The 21,591-nt window shown below is 36.4% G+C and overlaps 1 protein-coding gene across 1 annotated transcript in view; it reads right to left on the bottom strand.

The window, feature by feature from the left end:
• Positions 1-21,591, bottom strand: part of PTPRO (protein tyrosine phosphatase receptor type O) — a 198,760-nt gene that overhangs the window by 49,829 nt on the left and 127,340 nt on the right. Inside the window, exons 8-12 of the mRNA XM_090275111.1 lie at positions 19,274-19,394; positions 18,754-18,947; positions 17,592-17,703; positions 13,853-14,004; positions 12,543-12,663 (exon numbers count right to left, since the gene is read on the bottom strand). Coding sequence (XP_090131237.1) covers positions 12,543-12,663; positions 13,853-14,004; positions 17,592-17,703; positions 18,754-18,947; positions 19,274-19,394 — 700 coding nt within the window. The remainder of the gene's footprint in view (positions 1-12,542; positions 12,664-13,852; positions 14,005-17,591; positions 17,704-18,753; positions 18,948-19,273; positions 19,395-21,591) is intronic.

Here is a 21,591-nt window from a genome sequence, read left to right as displayed (position 1 = left end):
TGTAATTGAAACATTTTTAAAAAAGAAAAAGATTGATGGAAAGGGACTGGATGGTTAATAAAATGTTAGAGAACTGATTTCTTCGTCTTATTCTTTTAGACATTTTTTCTTAATTAATAAATTAATTCATTAGTCACATAAGCCATGCTACCCTGGTCCCCTCATCCTCAGTTTTAGTTTACTGAGTCACTGAACTTGCTGGCTTGAGACCAAAGCCCTGCCTGTTCCCCAGTTCCAGGAAGTGATCTGCTGTCTTGTTCCCCCATTCCGGAATCGCTGCTGATCCCCTGCCTGTGTCACTGCCCTTGCGGCGTCGCCTTTTCTTTGATGACCTCTGCTATACAAAGTGCTATGCCTGAACCCAAATTCTTAAACCAGGGTCCCTGTTACCTGCTGTCAGACCTACTTTACATCAGATGTATCACGTCTTGCTGTTGAGTTCACATAACAGCACATGCTGCACATCCCTGTCAGACAAGTACACACATTGTTTACTTGTTACTTGGATTTCTTTTTAGTATCGACCCCACTCTCTCAAGTCTGTCTCAAGTTCCTGGCTTTTAGAAGTGCTTGAAAAAGCCCTGGAGGCCCTCTCACTGCCTTGACAGGTATATGTCTTTGTGTGCGAGGGTTTAGGCCTTTGTAGAATCTTATCATCAAGGCCTTGTCCAGAACCAAGAAGTGTGCCAGAATCATTTTTACATTATTTATTGCAGGTAATCTAAACTTTTTCTATCCAGAGGAACTTGACAAGGTTAGGCAGAGGAGTTGAAGAGGAAAGAGATGGGTTAGTCTTGGGCAAGAATAATTCACAATAGATGTCAGGACACCTTTCCCATTTGCAATGAATTGCCTGCTCCTCCAGACCTTGTATTGTCTCACTTCCCATCTGATGGACACTGTTGATAAAACACAGAGGCCAGCTTCCACTTTCCATGTCCTTCATAACTGTCATTGTTAATAGGATCAGGAGTCAGAGAATAAGTCCCCCAGTGATTCTGACTGGGTAGAACTTGGATCTTTGGAAGCAAGTACAAGGTTGGGCACAGATGAATGATTTGTTAGACAGAGCCTGGGCTATTTCTCTTTAAAAAATATACAACACTGAAGAGTGTGTCTCTTGGACAATAATTATAATCCTTAGGACATCTATATATTTTTCCCGATGGGTAGATAAATCAGTTAAGTTATCTCATATGAATATTGCCCAAATTTGAATCTCCAGATTTGACTTTCTTACACATGCATTTCCAATCACCTGTCGCCTATGCTTACTCAAACATCTCACTATCACCTCCAAATTCCACATGGACAACATGGAACCTGGAGTCCTTCCCTTCCCACAAATCAATTCTAATTCCTAGCTACTCCTGATTCTCTCAGGAATACCAGCATTCTCTCAATCATCTAAGTCAACAATTTTGAGGCTCTCTTGCCTCTCGACCTGGATAGCATATCTTTTAATAATTCTTGTCATCCCTTCCTTTCGTTTATTCTTTTCATTACATTGCAGGCTTTGTCATCACACTTATCAATCATTACAGTAGTCCCTTACTCCTCTCCCCTGCCTCTACTTGGCTTCTTCTTCATTTGTCAATGAAGGCTTAAGTCATTTTAAAACACCACTTTGCTCATGTTAAATCCTATCTGTGCCATGATGGCAGAAGATTTTTAACCTCTTCTATCTTACAGCACACATAAACTAATTACTAAAAATTGTTGGCATACCTAAAAATATATTTTATTTTTGCCAGTCCGACAAAAAGTTAGGTATAATTTTGATTTATGCACATAGGAGGGCTATTGTTGTGTTGGTTGCTGTCATTTTTTAATTTGACAATCTAAGGGAAAAAAGGTCAGTGTCCCTGACTATATAGTCAGGTATTGCATGTTTTAAGAACTCCTACCTTTCGTGACAACATGGAGAGAACTAGAGAGTATTACACTTAGTGAAATAAGCCAGGCAGCGAAAGACAAATACCATATGATCTCGCCAAATACAGGAAACTGATGAACAAAACAAACAGATGAGCAAAATAGAACCAGAAACATGGAAACAAGGGACAGACTGACAGTGACAAGAGGGGAGGAGAGAGGGGGAAGAGGGGGAAAGAAGGAAAAGGTTCTAGTTAAGAAACTAGTATAAATGACCCATGAACATGGACAACAGGGTGGAAATTGACTATGGGGGGGCTGGGGTGGGGGAGAGCAATGGGGGAAAAATGGGGCAACTGTAACAGAAAAACAATTTTCAAAAAGGTCTTGCAGCACACCAGTTGAAAATTGATGATCTATTGTGATCAATGTCTGTTGTGTCAAATCCAAATAGTCCAAATTTTATAAAGATCCTACTTACATTGGCAACATACTACCCCTCTAGCTTAACCACCACCCATCCTTCACAGACATGCTGCTCCCAGTAAGGCCAATTTTCTCACTGACCATCATCATACTGGCAGTACTCTGTCTTAATCATGTATTCTCATCATTGAACCCTTTCTACTCTTCTGACCATCCTAAGGGCAAGATGAAGTCCTAACTCCTTGAAGTTTTATCTGATGACTCTGTCTCTTGATGATTTATCCCATCTTTGATTTTCTATTGCTGTTAATTATTTCCTATTTGATCTATATGAATGAAGTTCTGATTCTACTAGGTCTTACTAGATTATTTAAGAACATGAGCCATGTGTTATAAATAAATTACTTTGTCTTCACTTTGAACTAGCCACTTGTAGTAACTCAATATACATTCTCTGTTATAGATTTAAAATAGAAGTCAAGATTCATTAAGCAGAGATGTTAGGATTCAAGCATCAGTCAAGACCAGATATATTGGGGTCGAATTTTGATATTTCCTGCCTTTTTATAGTGATCATGTTTACAAAAATCATCAGCTTTCAGTGGCTGAGTCAAAAAGTATGTCTTGGGTACTGGAGTAAGGGTTTCTCTTGATCTGGCTGAGAATGTGGATCTAGGTAATGGCTAAACATTACTTATTATAAATATTATTAATTTCATATGGCAGGGAATATAATTATACACAAAAACCCTTTTTATTGGCCTCTGTCTTCCAGGATTGTATTTCCGCAAAATTCATATGTTGAAGCCCTAACCCCCAGCACTTTAAAATGTGATGGTACTAATAGGCAGGGCCTTTCAAGATGTAATTAAGGTAAAACAAGGTTATCAGGGTGGGCCCTAGTCCAATGTGACTGCCGTCCTGAGAGGAAGGTTGGGCATAAAAACACCAAAAATGAATGGGTACAGAGAAATGACCATGTGAGGATACAACTGGAAAGAGGTTATTTGCAAACCAAGCAGAGAGGCCTCAGGAAAAATCAAACTTGCCAACACCTTGATCATAGATTTTTAGCTTCCAGAATCATAAGAAAATAAGTTTCTATTGTTTAGGCCACCCAATCTATCATATTTTGTTATTGTAGCCCTAGCAAACTAACTAATATGGTCTCTTATTGTTCAAAATATCAAATATAATCTAGCTTATAAAGGGGAGGGATAGGAATACCTTGTTTATGTTATCAAGAGTAGATGAGTTTTAAGATAATGTACAAACACTTTATATAATATAAAGACTCATGTAGATATTAGTTATAGAACACCTTCTGATTATCGCTTTCTATCTCTTTATATCACATTTTAAATCTTAACTTCTTCAAAATTGCCCTGCTCCATAACATCAGATTTCCTTTTGGTCAAAATAATTTTAGAGTCTATAATATTTGAAGTGAGAACCTATGGATATGAGTAAAATAGATAGACTATTGTTACAAAACGAGGTATAGATACGGGATTGTTTGCCTTTAAGTCCTCTTGAAAAGCTTCCTCACATTGCTGATATTGCAGTCAGTTATGTGGCCCTCTTCCTTTCCTTCTTTTCTGTCCTCTTCAGTGCCTCTCCTATATGAGTTGGGAGTTCAACCTTATTTTATAAGGAAATCCAGTACCATTCACAGAGCATGGGCAGAATGGAAAGCTGAAAAGTTATCTTTATCATTTAATTTAGATTGGATTAGGAGAGGCTCAAGCTGTTGCCCAGGCTCTCTGGGGAGTGAAGGTGACCTTGGATGAAGTACGAGGTAGTGTGACTCTTATTCTCTGCTCTGGCGGCAAATCTCTTATTTCTTAAGAAATTCTAAAAGGAGCCAGGTGTAATATTTAGCCTTAGAGCAGAGTGGAATGTATTTATTGCCTAAAATTTATCTTTCTATGACATCTATTACATTGTTTCTTATTTTAATGTGGACCATTAGTTTTGCTGCTGATAGAATGATGTTAATAAGGTCAAGATTATACCGTCAGGGCAAACTAGATTCATTTTGCATACATTTCATACCTCTAAACTTGGTGAGTCATTTTACAAATGTGTGACATTGGTGATAGGGGAATTCAACAGAAAAACATTGTAAAAAATGATCAACCATGGCAAAACCTATTTTCAATCCTCAGCTTTATTGACAGCAATTTACTAGCATCATAGCATTCAAAGGATGTTCTTTAACATCTATGTTATACGTCTTTAAAATCTATTTTTATTTTCTTCAACTCAGGCAGTTCCACACTAAGCAGAATATGTTGTATAAACTTGGCCAGAAAAAGCACCTGTAACTTCAACAGTATAAGCTGCATAAATTATGTTCAACTTGGTCAAAGCATCTGCAAAAGAAAGCTCTATTTAAAAGAAAAAAGAGAGGTAGAGAAATTATTGAGGGTGAGTTAAGACTGATATGCAATAAAATTAAGAAGAGGAAAGTTATATTAAAGAGCAAGAAACCTTTGCTAGAACTAAAGTCTGTTAGGTCTATTCTTTTGTTGACTTCGGGAGATTCTTTTTTAGATACATTTCATAAGTAATTAGAACATTTGAAAACAACATTGGGAAATTTTTAAAAATTCAGGCAAATATTTAGCATTAATTATAATTAGGCTTAATCATAAACAAAACAAAATTTTCTCAGGAACTATAAATACCTGGCATTTCTATTATATTTTAAATAAAGTCTTTATGGCTTAATGATAGCAAATGTAATATCCCCTTCTGTGAGTCACTGAATGTGTTTATAGTTTTACCAGTTTATGTAACTTCTAAAAATTAGTAGAATTTTTCAGAGAAAACTCTAATTTAACTTTACTTAGTTTCAAAACAAAATGTCTTACTTCCTCTTTTTGTGGTTCTAGGACTATGTGTTTTTACTTAGCATTTTTATTGATTTAGGGGTTATATGTTGCAAATTCTTAGAACAAGGTCATTGCTCTTATGGATCATTAACGTTATTGACTTTACTCTGAATTTATGTATGAATTAAATTCTAAACCTTGAAGAAACATTAAAGATCAGTTAATTCAGACTCTCATTTTATAGATGAGGCAGCTGAAATCCAGAGGATCTGAGACACTTTTCTAAGGTAATACAACTTATCTGTGGGATTGAGAACTGGGATCCAAGCCTCTGTACCCTACCTAGTTAAGGGTCCTTCTTAACCTGGCTTTCTGCCCCCCAAATATGGGTGTTTTCCATTCATTTCCATGTAACTGGGGATGATGAGGCCTCCTGAAAAGTTCCTTTGGCCAGAAGACCAACTTATCCAGACTGGACACTTGCTTATGTATATAAATCAGCTCAAAACATCACAATCATCACCCTATGAGTCCATCATTAGATTTTTCTGATATATTCAAAACAAACTTGCAAAACATGCAAATCACTTTATGGAGGGCAGGAGAAGTACTTTAAAGGAAGTACTAAAGTTGTGTGGCATGGTTGTGGGCAGCTGGCAAATTGCAGTGGAACTCAGAAGACCGCAATGGAAAACCGGAGTGATGCATATTAAGAAGAGGAATCAGTTAGCCACAGGTACAGAAATGGAGCCATGGAACGTGACATGCCTGGCAGTCTAACCCAGAAAACAATGCCTGCATGGGGCTGCTGGCCATACAGGTCTATACAAGAGGAGTAGCCCAGTAATGATCCTCTGCAAACCTAAAGAACATGCATATATTTATAAGAATAGAAGAATCTTCCACAAGCACCTGTGATCATCACTCCCACCCTACTCACTTACCCCATTAATGCCTGTATACTCTATCATTCACCATGTTACAGATTCACTCAGTCTAAGGCTGCCTCATCCACTGGCACCCTGGACCACCTCCTCTGGTCCAGTCAAGGACATTACTCTAACTAAAGCCTCACTTCTAACTATTATGTATCATAAAATTTTCTGCTCTGTCAAATCATTCTGATCAGCTCATGGAAAAGTGGTTTCCACCTATTTAAGAAAAAAAAGAAAAAGAAAAACAAAACCCAACCAAACAAATTAATACTCTTGGATCCTTTCCTTCAGCTCCTGCTCATTTTCTCTCCTCTTTATACAAATGCTCCTCCCAAGTGTTGTTGTTCCAGCTGGCTGCAGTCTTGAAATCTTTTAGTTATATTTTCTCCTCACCACTCTACCTAAATGTCTCCTCCCCAGATCACCAGCGACTTCTTTGTTGCATAGATCAGTGGTCAGTCTCATTTCTCATCTCAACTTTGCAGGCCTGACACGTTGATCGCTGTCTATACAGTGAAGCACTTTCTCTGCTTGGCTTTTAACACATAAGATTTTTCACTGGCCAGTCCTTCTTAATTCTTCTTTTTTTTTTTTTTCCCCTGATTCCTGCTCACCACTTCAACTTCTTAAGGTTGGAGTGCCCCTGGGCTTAGGCCTGGGATAGCATTCTTTTTTCTTTACTCATTCCTCCATAACCTCATCGGGTTGGTTTTCTGACTCCCCTCAAATTTCTACTTCCAATCCTGAAGTCTCCAAGCTCTTCCTGCCTACCCAGTGCCTGTTCTTCAATGTTTAACTGCAACCCTTAAATGATGACTTATCCAAACCTGAACTTCTGATCTTTCCCCCAAACCTGCCTCTGCCATAATCTTTGCCAACTCAATAAATAGTACCTCTATCTTTCCGATTGCTCAGGTCCCACACCTTGGCATCTCCCTAGACTTCTTTCATTCATTTATAGACAGCATCTAAATTTATCAGCAGATTCTCTCAGCTCCAATTTCAAAATAAAGCTTTCATCACCCTCATGACTACCATCTCAATCCAAGCAAGTATAATCTCTTATCTGGAGAGATGCAAGACCCTTCTAAGTTTAAAATGACCATATACTTTATCAAAAGTGTCCAAATTAAAATACTTCGGGGGAGAAAAGGACTGCTGAAGAGGATGACTACTTTTTAACTGATGCATAACAGATGTAAACTGGTGTTTGCGACAACTGGGATGTATGGTCATCTTGTCTATCTGCCTCTATCCTCATCCCTGCGCAGCCTCTGTCACCAAAGTGATCCTGTGACACTTATCAGGTCATGTGACTTCTTTGCTGGAACCATCCAATGGAGTGTCTTACTCACAGTAGGATGTATTTACAATGACCCTTGATTATTTGCTCTGTTGTTACCTCTGGGTCCTTTTATTTACTACTCTCCTTGTATACTTCACTTTAGCCACACTGCTTCCCTGACTGACTTTTCTTTGGATTTGCCAGGCACACTGCTGTTTCTGGAGCTTTGCACTGGTGGTTCTCTCCCAGTTACGCACTTGGCTCGCTCCCTCCTTCCAGTTTTAATTGAAATATCAGCGTTATAGTGAAGCTTACCCAACTTCTACTCCTACAAGATTTGCACCCCTACCCCCCCATAACACTTTCTCCTTTTCTGCTTCATTGTTTATAAATGTATCACCGTTAGACATCCTATATTTATGTTTATCATCCCCTTTTTTCCACTAGATAAGGTTAGAAGCTTTTGTCAGTGTGTTTACAGTAGTCCCTCTCTATATTGTGGTTCACTTATCATGGCCTCACTGTAGCGCGGGATTTTTAAAACTATTGTATTTAATTATTTATCGCTGATTTTTCACTATATCACGGGATTTTGCAGTACTGTATAGTAAATACTAAAATAAATGTAAGGTTTGCTGGGGGAGGGGGGTGCTGGGTGGAGGGGAGCAAGGGGGAGAAAATTGGAACTGTTGTAACAATATAATCAATAAAAAACATTAAAAAAAATAAAATAAAATAAATGTAAGGTTCCTACTTTGTGGATTTTCACCTATTGTGGGAAGGTCTAGAACATAATACCCACAATAAGTGAGGGATCACTGTATTTCTGTACCCTCTACACATAGATTAGTGTATAGCACATAATGAAGGCTAAATGAGTATTTGTTGACTGACAGAATGAATTTTTTAAAAGTATAGTACCTTAATTATTTTATTAATTTCTTTTAACTGATGGGATATGTGTGTGTGTGTGTGTGTGTGTATGTGTGTGTTTTATATATCACCCTTATTTTTCTTTTTGCACTTTCTTCCTTTTTTTCCTTCATTATCTTCTTTTTTCCTTTCCTTTTCTCTGTACTCCATTGCCACAATTTATTCACATTCTTATTTTGATGAACTCATTTTTCTTCCTTTTTTTTCTTTTTTTGGTGGGGGTAAGGAGGATAACAAGTTAGTCACTTACTAGAAGAGCATTTAAGAAAAGTATGGGTAGCTTGGGAAAGGAACTTTGGTATTCTGTGACTCATAACACTTAGCTCACTTCTTACCAAAAATAAAGACTGCATATATCCAAGCAACTACTTTGAAAATCATAAACTCAATGACTTCAACATGAGAATAAACAAATTTTCTCAGCTGGGAGTGAGACCATGAAGGGCAATACCATGTAATGCCTGGACTTTTATACAGTTAGGAATTACATTTCAACCAAATGTGTATAATTATTTGTACTCTACTTAAATATTATGAGAGGAAAACAGATTCTAATATCCCCTAAATTCCTAACATCTGAAAATATTTTGACTATGTTTTTGTTTGTAGTCAAATTATGTTATAAAGATGTTTAATTGATATAAAATCTTTCATGACTGAGATTAAGAAAATCAAGCTGATGTCATCAACACCTAAATTCTAAAACAGAAACAGAAAGTCACACAAATGGGTATGGTAAATGTGGTAATAGAAAACAGAAGTTTTTATTAAAAACACACCCAAATTCAGGAAAAAACAAGCAACAGATGAATATAAAGTACTGGATCAGTGTTTCTAGATGCAGGCTCAACAGTGTGTTAAATTTCTCAAGGTTCCAGCTTGCTCAAGTGAAGACATTGTACTAAATTACACTAAAGTTATCCAATTCCTCATCCGGAATCTGCTTGAGCACATCTATGCTCAGGATAAGGCGGAAGTTGGACAATGGTGGTGTAGACACTCTGTCTTTTGGTTTTCTCTGACCCCATTTGTTGTTTTTTCCCATTCTTTCTTGCTAGCTTCTCCTCCTCTGCTCAGTTTCTAAATGCTGGGGTGGTTCTTCTAATCTACTTACTACTTGGTGATCTTACCCAGACTCCCCCAAATTAGTATTTCCAGTCTAGAATTCTCTCCCAATCTCTAAACACATAGCAATAATCTTTTATTTGACAACTGCACTTGGATTTCTTCTCAATGTTTTTACATACAAGAAAGAAGCTTCAATTCTCACCTTACCCCAAGTTTACTTCTCTGGTTTTTCCAGTCTTTTCACTCTCAACAAATTGCACCACCATCCACCCTAGTTGGGCAAGAGCAAAGCCTAGGAGTCATGTTTAATTTCCCTTTCTCTCATTTCCTATTTTCACTCCATCAGAACGTCCTGTGAACACAACTTCCAAAATAGCTCCTGAATTCTGTCCACTTTTCTCTATCTCCAATACTGCCACTTTGCTCAAAGTTACCACAATTTCTGACAGCACTGGTTTGATTTAGAATGCTGTTTTTAAAACTAAGGACAAATAATTCCTTAATTGGTCTCCCTACCTTCATTATTAAACCAATCATTCTTTCTCCCTTGAACAACCAGAGGGATTATTTTAAATATAAGTAAGATTATTTATTTTAAATTCTCTAAATGGCTTCAAATTGCACTCAAAATAAAATCTGAACTGTATGCCCTACAAATCCTGTACAGTCTGGCCTCTGCCTGTTCCCTCTGCCTGGGAAGCTCTCATCGTTTTTACTCAAACTCTGATGTAGTATGCATATAATTGTTCTAGTCCATGACTTTAATCCCTACTCACTTGATAGATCACCCATAATGTCACATAACGATGTCAGTGAAGCATGCAATAGGCCCTTTGAATGCTATTTTGGTAAGATCACCTCTGAACTTGCACTTTTGGGAGGACTAACAAATCAAATGAGTTGAATACAGCTGCTAGGACCTGAGAATCACAGCTCCAGGTAATGACAAAGCTTGGGAAAAGAAAGGCACTGGGAACATGAGCATAATCTTCAAATCGTTCTACTTATCCAGAAACGAGTTTTAAACTGACATTTATATATGAACAAAAATTACAGATAATGGCTAGAATTAATAGGCAAGCTGTTTTTTCTTAATAGAAAGATCATGCAATGTTGGAAGCTGATGATTATCACATTCCTAGAATTCAAGTAGGACTGCTAGGGAAGAAGAGCAGATCGCCTGCAGTGCCCTAATTAAACTCCCCCAGAGATTCTCAATGGGAGTGGTACTGCCTCCTTGAGGGCATTTTGAAATAGACAGAAATGATTTTAATAGTCACAACAGAAGTTAATTGGATTTCTGTGAGCAGGGCACAGAAAGGCAACGTGTCTTGCAATGGGCAAGAAAGAGCCAAACAGAAAAATTGTCCCACATCCAATGTATCACATGACTGTCTAATGTCACACCAGAATAAATCCACTATAAATGGAATTGCAAGTACTTTACCATATAATCATACTGGAAATTTTTTCAAGAAGTTAACTAAAATAACTTAGAAGAAAATTGTCAGTAAGAAGGATATATATGTGGAATTAAGATGCTATTTAAAAATTACTTAATAATTTACTTTTTCTGCCCCAAATGTCATGTATTTCCAGGTACCTATTTAATTTTAATGGGTTTCAATTCAAGAATTTAGTTTTGCATGGCAAATATGAAACAGAAGATTAAGGCGGTGCAATGAATTATAGAGAACTGCAACTATTGGGGAAACTAAGGAAAGATTATGTTTTATGTTATTTGTACTGTTTTACCAGTTTTCTAAAGGTACGTTACTGTCAACCATGCTACTTATGGCATTTAAGCTGCTAATGAAACACGCTGGATCAGTCTTTACTTATAGCTGTACATATGAATATATGCAATAACAGTGATGATTTGAGACTTACGAATACACTCAGACTTATGAATACACTCAAATTAGCAGGCATCTAAAGCAATGGTGTCAGTAAGTTGTATTAAGTGGTTTGAAAATATTTTATTGCTATTTTATATATTTTCATTTTAACATCCAAAATAAAATCTCTGCAGTGAAAATTACACTTTAAATTGAAATGCATTTATTTAGGGGGTTGGTACTCTTAAACCAATACTGTCCCATGAGGTCTACCACACAGTTTTTGCCACTTCATCCTCTTTTGCCTGCTGCTTATGATAAGATTATCATCTCTGAAGTAACTATCAGAAACTAAATCTACCAATATATGGTAGATTGTGGAATGTAGAAGATGTGTTTGTGTTATATAGTGTCATATCTTAGTTGTATTTCATAACATAAATTATTTTGACACTATACTACACCATAAGTTTTAGCGCATTTTCAGGAATATCATCCTTTCCTCGTTTTCCCTTATCTGCAACCTATTATTTTTCTCGGCATGTTATTTCAACTTTAATTTAGGTTGTTTCCCTCTTTCTTTTATTATATAAAAAATACATCTAGTCTCATTACTTACCTTAACTTTAGATTATATTCTAGACTCCATCTGTACTTATGCTTGCTCAGTTATTTATAACTAAGGCATATGAACTTGTTAATTCCTTCATTTACTTTTATATTTTGTATATAGAAGATCTACTGATCCTTTTATTTTATGTAAACTCAAACTTATTCATATTAATAATGTGTAGTCATCAGGCAATTTCATTAAGATTTTTAGAAGGACTGTATATGAACACCTACAGAGGGTATCCATATTCTTTTATGATAAGTTATTTTATTTTACCTTGATTTTATATTGGAATTAGGACATTACATCAAATTTTTAAAAATTAATATGTAGGTTGTTTTACCTATGAATTTTAATCAAAGATATTAAAGGGAGCATTATATAATAGTTATATGAAAAGGGGATGGCTTCTGATAGGGCTGAGTACACTGCACTAGATAATCTCTAAGGTCCTTCCATCTCTAAAATCCTGAGACTCCCTAGTTCCTCTCACCTTACTATGAATGATGAACACTCCTGTCTCACAGTACAGTAAATATTGCACTCTCAGAAACTTATACTAAGGTGAACACACTCTTTTGGTAGTGTAAATGACTATTTTGCACTTATAAAAGAGAGTGAGCCATTTTTCTCTTATTTCATTGAGTTGAGAAGACCTTGCTAAACCGAGAAATGCAAACACTAGTTTCTCAAGTGTGATTATTTCCATACACACCCGTGCACTCATCTTACCTAGCTTGACAAGGTGGAGTGTGGAGGTATTACTCCCTCTTTCAGTGCAAGCAGTTACTGAGAGATTGTAGATATCTCCTGGAGGCAGATTGAGAATTGCAGTCATGACATTGCGTGTTACCTGCAAGATCACCAAAATTGAGGGTTTAATCTTCGGATAAGCTTGAACTATAATACCATTCTAAACAACTACATGGCTATCACAGACATGGTCCCTCTGCTCTGTGATGTAACCTACAATTAATTACACCATTATGAATATGTTATTTCCTCTAAAAATGATATAAGTTTCTCATCTGAGCCGAATGCAAAGTAGCTCTAAACGCACACAATACATATCAAAGCATTTCTGCAATTAATTCCCTTGTTTAGAATAGGTATCCCTCCGATATTTTTCCTCATGCTCACAGCAAATTTTAGAAAAGGAAACTGCTGGGTTGTTCCTGACAGTTATACTTCTCAGCCTTAGCTGAGACACTCAGAAGAAACCTAATCATCTCTAGACACTTGGCTTCTTAACTAAAGACTGTATTTCCCAGTCACCCCTGTAGCTACAGGAAAACATGTGACTCAATTCTGACCCATGAATTGTAAGTAGAAGTCACTTGGGCAACTTATACTGAGTTTCATTCCCATCCTGCAAGTGCTGGGCTTTCACGTCCTCCCCTCCCCCTTCGGCAGGCTGGTGTATGGATGCAAGGATAATGAAGGTTCATCTGCGCAGAGGAGAACTACACAGAGTGGCACCTGGAGCAACAAGAGAGAGGGAATCTGGATGCCTGGATGACCCCTTACAGAAGAGGTGCCCTGTTAGTCCTCGGTTAGCATGAGAGAGACATAAACTTTGATTTTCTCTGAGCCATTATCTCTTTTGCTTTGTTTTATTACAGTCATTCAGTCTGTACCCTACTAATACAATGTCAACAAGCAATATACTAGGAGAAAATAAATCAATATTTCTAATGTACCTAAATATTTAGATGTTGGGGGATAAATGAAGAAAATATTGGTTTATTAACTGTGGTTTTCTTGAAAACGTTTGGTATCCTGAAGAAAACGCTCAAATCATAACTTTCAATCTAAATGAAATCAATAGCTACAACTATTTCAACTATTAAATATTAAAAAGTAAGCTCTATATGAAAAAGGGAATTCAATTTTGGTTCACTATCCTGCCTTCAGAGCCTAATACAATGTCAACAGGCATATAGACATTTGTTTAATGTTTCAGTGAATTTTGCTTAATGGTTTTGCATATTTTATGCAAGTAAGCGCCCAGATTCCTGACATTGAAATTCAAAGAAACATACGCTCTTTTTGATTTTCTTCTTCCCTTCTGCAACAACCACCCAGTGCAGCATCCGAGAGTGGGAGAGGTCGGTTGTGTCATCCCCGTAAGTCCAACTGATATATAACAAACTGTTGAAATATTCCACAGAAGTGATTTCTGGAGCAATTGGGGCTAAAAGGAAGGAAAGAAGAACACTTCAGTATAAGAGACAAGTAATAATTAAAGTACATACTTATCAATAGAGCATGAAATTCCATATGAAATTAAAGAATTAGAGTTCACACCCCATGACGTTCCTGCGTACTCTTGGGACTCAGTGCCGCAGTGAAGGTACATAATACAAGGGGGACACCTGTTTCATGGGACCTCACCTGTTTGGCTCAGACACAAGGCAGTGCCATCTGAACCTGAGGATATCAAGGTCTTTTACAGAAATGTTACAGTTACAGAATTCCTAAAATATTCACTTGTTTGGGTATGCTTATTGCATCAGTAAATTAACTATTAAAGATTGGCGAACTTATTTTCAAAGGAAGTACTAGCAACTCTGGGATTCTATAACAATAAGTCTTTTTCATTGTGCTGTTTATTGGAATAAAGAGCAATGGGATTCATGAGTAGAGGGACAGAAAATTAATATTATTTCCATAAAATACAAGGCAACTCATTGGCAGTGTCTTAGTCGAAGTGCTTTGCAGAAGGTAGGCTCTTAAAAAATGCTGCTCAAGCAAGTATTAAGGGAAGGAAGAAAAGATATTTTTATCATGCCGCAAAGTTAAATTCTCTCTAACACCGAGTTTATTAATTTAGTTTATATTTTTGTCCATGATACAGCCTAAAACCAACTGAACTATTTGGAGGTGAATTTCTACAAATCATACAGACTTATTTTCTTTAATATGCTACTGACACTCAAAACAAACATTCATAACTAAAGATGCTTTGGAAGAATTATTCATTGACAAGATTTGTAATATGTAGAGTAAAAAACACGTTTCTGTTTCATGTGAAATAGCAGTAGCATTTCTATTTGTTTGACAATAAAATCTTGAAATATCAACAAAGTGTTCTAGCAAGTAACACAAACCCTTATCATATTTCAGAATATTCTAATAAAGGATAATAACCTTGGCTCCTTTACAGTAGTTCCTTGCTATATTGCGGTTCACGTATCGTGGTCTCACTGTATTGTGGGATTTTTAAAAATATTATATTTAATTATTTATCGCGGATTTTTCACAATATTGCGGGATTTTGTGGTACTGTATATGTATGTTGTTATATTTATGTAGGCTTAAGAGTGTAGAATAAATGTAAGGTTCCTACTTCTTGGGAGGTCTGGAATGTAAAACCCGTGATAAGTGAGGGAATACTGTATAGCCTCTTAATATATTCCTACGTACTTCATTATATAGAACTGCTTATACTGATGTTTCTTCAAAGGCTATTTTCTCATGTTCTAAGGACAAGAAACACATTGAAAATTGGAAACCTAGAAGTACATATCTCCACTTCACATGTATTGTACAAGGTTTTCTGATTTTATATTCCACACTTACTTTAAAATCCAGCATAGTGCTGAAGGGCCACAAGATGTCACTCTTGGTTTATTAAACATTATTTGATAGCCCAGCATAATTATGTGACTTGCAGACAAAATAACTTGCCTAGCAATGACAGTAGACTTGATGTCTATTAAATCACACCTTATTCAAGTATTTTGTTCCTTTTTTGTTTTATGCTACACAATTTGGGTCACAAGTAAAAAAGCAGAGGAAAGTGAAGTATGAGATTTTTATTTGCTTTAAAATTGAAATGAGAGAAGACAGGCAAAAAAAAAAAAAAGAAAAAGAAAGAAAAAAAAACCCTAAATTTTTAACTAGTTTTAAAAATAAGTATAAAAATAAATCAGCTACCATTATATTTTAATAATGATTTAAGATATATAATTTAATTCTCACAAGATTCTGTGGGGTATTATGTCCATATTGTAGATGTGAGAATTGAGACCATCTGTATCAATATGCTTAGATAAGACTGGACCACCAATGTGAGCATGACTTAGCAGTTTGTTCCAGGAGAAGATAAGAAATTACCAAAAATAAATTTATTGAAGAGAATAGACTGTTCACTTAAGCAAGTAGCTTGTTGATTAACCACAGTTTTATGTACCCAATATCCAGATTCCCTTAGTCGACCTAAAAAGTTACATAATAATTTTTGTCCAATCCCAGTCAGTTCCTAGCTTTGAAAGGCACACCTAGACCACTTGAGTCCAGAACTCCAAACCCTGTTAATCATATTTCATTTCCAATGCTCCCCTTCTGAGACACTGCAGTGACTGGCAAGGTGGTGTTCTACTTCACTGCAGTGAGTTCTAGGGCACTGACTTTGTTCTCTTAGCCAGTTGTTAGGCAATATTTTGAGTTTTATCAATGAGAAAACAGAAGTCTTGGATCATAAAGATAATTTGCTTAAAGTTCTAAAGTTAGAAATTACCAGAGCCAGGTCTGGTTGATCAAGTGTTCAGAGAGGAAGTCTAGACTTTTTCCAGACATTGCTGTCTGAGAAGAAAAAGAATACTCTCAGAGAGTTAAGCTTAATAAAGTTAAACTTATAAATTATTGATACAGTGAAATTTAATTATAATAAATATGCAATCATGAATACAGTCAACAGTATAACACAAAGCTTATTAAATAATTGGTATTTTCTCCTTTTTTGAGCAAGGGGGGAGCGTTAGACATTGGTTAGTAAGGAAAAGCGATGAACTCTGTAAGTTAATTGTGTAAGAATTCACATATAATTAACTTCTTTCCTTTATATTTTAGTTTATAAGTTTTAACAAAACAAAGCTAGATGTACAGTGAGAAAAAACATTTTGCCAGAATTATTCTTCATTTAAAAATATTTTTCTCTTTTCTCTTCTCAGTACAAGTCTAAGTGGAGCCTTATAGTCCAACCCAAAGTTCTTAAAAAATCTTAATTCAAACAACCAGGGTTAATGCCTCTGATGAATTTCCCCTTTTCACTGTTCCCTCTAATCGCCACTGCCACTGCTGCCACATGGTGAGGAACTGCATAATCTAAGGCTTCGGCATCTAACACAAACATTTTTTTAAAGTTACTTACACTTTGCATATTACTAAGTAGCTTATTTAATTGAGGCAATAATAAATAATAACAGAGAACAGATACCTTATCATCTTTGTTTTCCACATGAAAAAAACCTGAGGCTTAGAAAAGTTAACTTGCTCAAGGTGTTAGGTGGTATATGGCAGAGACAGGATTCAATCCCGGGCCTACCTGGCTCCAAAGCCTGTTCTAACTCCTGCAGTGGACAATCCTGCAGTCACCCTGTGACTTTAGAAATGGTTTAATTAATAAGGAAATAGAGGCACTTTAGCAGATATAATCATCAAATGGGTGGAGGCAATGGAATGCAGTGTGAGGCTGAAAGCTCTGCCCTCTCCATCTCTACTCTATTCAATTTCCAACAGGGACACATGACTCAAGGGCAGTGACTCAGAATAAAAATAAATAAAGGACAATAACTCAGGATAAAAATAATATTTTAATTTTTAAAGGCCATCCTTTGAACAAATAATGAATTTTCAGACTTAAGCATATTATCTTTCATGAAACTGAACTCAGTCAATCCTGAATGAGTGGCTAGAAGTTTGTAGAGATGTGTCCCTTCAGAAATGCCTCAGAACAGTGTTATCTCCTCAGCAAACCGTTTCCCACACACCACTCACCTGTTATGAAGCTTATGGTGGAACTGTCACAACAGCTCAATTCTGGGTCTCCCCATGTCACCATGGTCACGCGAAAGTTGTAGTACCATGCCGGTAACAGGTTAGCTATTCTCTAAAAACAGCAAGAAGACAAAAGACTAAGGGGCAAAATCATATTGTTGGAATAGTTATTTTTACTAAGCCATGAATAGAATTCATAAGTAATTTTTTTTTTCTTTCTGTGTCTTGTCGTATTCACCAAATTTTCCATTAAAAAAAAAAAAGAAAGAAACTTCCTTTTGGAATGAAGTGAGGTATAAATAAGATGTATACAAACATAATATAATTTCAAAAAGTGATTCAAAGGCATAGAGTCAAATTTTCCAATATTGGTTTATTTTGCTCTTTCTAAGTTATGTTGCACAAGTGAAATAGTGCTCATGTGCAAGGACTGCATGTATACATCTTTCTATTTCTGAACCAAATGACCTTTAACAACTCTGTATTCTCCCAGGTTGGACCATAAGCGCATGGCCTTGATGGGAGGCAATCACCAGAGCAATCAGCTGGGTAGAGGGCAATTGTGTAGCTCATGAGTAACTTGTAGATAACCTGCACTGTGAAAATTATTCAAGTTTTCCATGGACATGGACAAGAGGGTGGGAATTGATTGGGGTGGGGGGCACTGGAGAGCAACAGGGGAAAAAGTGGGACAACTGTAAAAGAACAATTTCAAAAAGGCAAAAAATTATTCAGATTTTAGGAAGAGCAGTCTTTACCTGCTCCCTAATGGCGTGGCATTATAGGTATTTAATTGATTTGTAGATGTCAAGAATTATCATCATTACAGTTAAGCAGTGTCAATTAATCACTAAATGATGAAACGTAATCCCTTGTGTTTTTCTCTGCAGGAGCAGTAACAAACAATTAGTGCTTGATAGCTCTACTAAAATGTGGATTAACAAATAAATGCAATTATGGGTGAAAGCTAGGTTCACACAATACTCTTTATTCTTCAAAACAAACAAACAAACAGAAACTAAAAAAATCCTAACAACAACAACAACAACAACAACAAAAACCTTGCTAGTAGCAAGCTACCTGTCTGTATTTTCTGACATTTGGTACATACAGGCATGTCTATCACACAGGAAAGGGTGCCAGACGGATAAGGAGAGATTACCACTGAGGCAGTTAAGGAGACAGTCGCTGCTATTTCATAGTAGGTTGTCCATTCTGATGTCATCGTTGCAGGATTGAAATAAAACATTTCAACTACATATTTTCTGAACACTCCTAAATAAGGTCTGGTCCAGCTCAAAACCACTGCTGTAGGACCCAGGGGGTAGAGCATTAAATCCTTTATGCCAGTTGGAACTATGAAGATGGGGAAGGGGGAGTGAAAAAAAGAAAACCAAGAAGAAATGTTTAATATCTCAGAAATGACTTCAAACTTCTATTTAATAACTAAAGTTTTCATTCTTCTGATACAATTATTGAAAACTAAACATATATGCCTCTGATCCCCTGCCACCCCACCAATAGTAAATGGTACTATATAATTGTAATAGCTTATTACTCTGAAGATAAGGTATGGGGTGAACAAGAATGGGCCTCCCATATATGATGATGATAACTTGAGCTTGGACATTGCATCCCTCCAAGCAAAGTTAAAGTTATTATTCTTGTAGCTGGCAACTTACCAATGGCAAATGTCACAGGATCTGAAGGTGGTCCAATCAAAGGGCCTTTTCTTAGGTACATCACAACCTGGTATTGTGCACCAGGAACCAGATTTTCAATAATAGATTTGCTCGAGTTCACCTTTAAACCAAACACCAAATAAAATTTCTTTAGAGCTGGGATTTTAGAATGTGACACGGAGGCTAACATTGTATTCAGAGACTCTTTGTGGAACCACAGATGCCTTTGAAATCCAGAATCCTTTATTCATGCCAGGGAAGGTCAAATCTCAGAATCAGGATGATTTATAGTTTGTGTGAACACTGAAGGGGACCCAGAACATTTAATTTCTATGGCTGGATTTAATAAGCCCCGGGAACTGCTTTATACCCATCAATGTCAATTGTAACTATGAACACAAGAGACACATCAGCCTCTAACTGTAATCAAATCAGCAATACCGTAAGGATAGTCTGATATCCTAAATTGTAGTGTCAGCTGATTACACTCAAAGATGAGTGCAGGAATGCCTTTAGTCCCTTGTCACTGAGAAGCATATAATATCTAATTATGGAGATGGAAATGACTTCAGAAATTACCTAGTCCAAATTTCTCATTTAATAGTTGAAGAAAGTAAAGCCAGAGAATGGCCAAGATCACATATTTACATTCAGTGGCGGATCTAGAGGCCACACAACAGGCAAGTCATGGCTAAGCATTGAGACAAAGCAGAAAACACTTTGCAAGGCTACTGTGACCCCAGGAACTAATGCTGTTGAGAACATTTCTCATTAGATGAGCTCTTCTTTACTGTTTTTTTTTTTTTTTTAAACTTTTGGTTCTGTAACAAATTCCATATAGAGAAAAATAGCAAAAACAGATAAATAAAATGTACCCATTCAAGTTGAATGTTGGTGTGCATAAGGAAAGATTCTTAAGAACTGTACTGCTTTAACTTTTAGTGCTTCTAATTTTAACACAGTCTTGCTTAGTGGAGAGAACACAGGTTTTCTATTCAGACTGCCTGAGATCAAATCTTGACCCTACCTTCATAAATGTGGGAATTTATTGATAATTTATAATTTTTAAAATAATTCTTACCTTGGCTCCCTCATGGATAAACTGTAGATAATACCATTATCTACATCATAGAGTTGTAGGGATGTTTCAGCCAGAATATTTTAAAAGTTGATTCTTATTATTCAACTTTGGCTCCTGGATTACATAAAATTTTAACAGTGCTGCAAAGGTGCATAAATCAGTGGAAAGGAATATATTGTTGACAGCTTATCTATGCCATAATTTTTAAAAGTCTCATCACTATTTTAAGAATAAACATACCAGATAGGAAGAACATACATGTGATGAGGACAAATTTAAATTAATGGATACAATGGACCTACATGGAAGACCAGGTGCTAAGCTTTATGGACTTGAGGTTCAAGTCAGATTTGCTTTATTCCTAACATCTCTCCCAGGACCCACCTACCACAGAAATCAATGGAGTGGCAGGAGGAGTAGACGCACTAGCAGTGAATCCCATGGATGATCTAGGTGAGAAATAAAGCTATGATCCTGTGGTACAGTTGATGGTGGAGGCAAAAGAGGAAGGAGGAAACTATGAAATAGTGAAACATTATATTCATTGTTAATGTGTTTGGCTTTAGAGTCACACTTATTTTTGAGCTGTAGTTTGAATTTTTTATTTAATGTACTCACAGTACCACTGGATATAAAAGTAAAGAAATATTATTTTTTCTTTCTGGATAATGACTGCTTTAGAAATTAGCCCAAGTCAGACCAATCCTGGTGAGAACACCTTCTGAATTCCTTTGATTAACGGCTACATGATTGTAGGTCAGTTTTTGAGACTTTTTCAACTGATGTACTGTTTCCTCATCTGAAAGTGTGTGTGTGTATGTGCATGCGCATGTGTGTGCATGCACATGTGCACATGTGTGTAGTGGGGCAGTGGATAATGGTGGTGTAATAATAACACAATCCTTGAAACATCCTTGTGGTAATTGAGATAACACCCAGAACAATGGTTTTTAGTTCCCACCCTCGATTTAAAATATCAGTCTCCTTGTCTATAATCTTTAACAGTTTCATGTTTGCGCTTCAAAAGGATATTGTCAAAGTGCACTTAAAATCAGCCTTTTCTGGCTCATTTATAATGTATACTATCTATCTATACCTTTAGCCTTTTGTTTTCATGCAAAAGATACGTAATTTGTACATTAGTTGGGCTGAGGAAGAAATGTCCCTTGGAGCAGTCAAGTTCAAGGTCATGTTTGTAAAAGAAACACATTTTTCTATCAATGTAGAGAGTCAATCA

The sequence above is a fragment of the Furipterus horrens genome, unplaced genomic scaffold (assembly GCF_987537825.1).
Source record: "Furipterus horrens unplaced genomic scaffold, mFurHor1.1.pri manual_scaffold_4, whole genome shotgun sequence".
NCBI lineage: Eukaryota > Metazoa > Chordata > Mammalia > Chiroptera > Furipteridae > Furipterus > Furipterus horrens.
The sequence above is the reverse complement of the archived record's forward strand: the minus strand, read 5'-3'. Positions and strand labels throughout refer to the sequence as shown.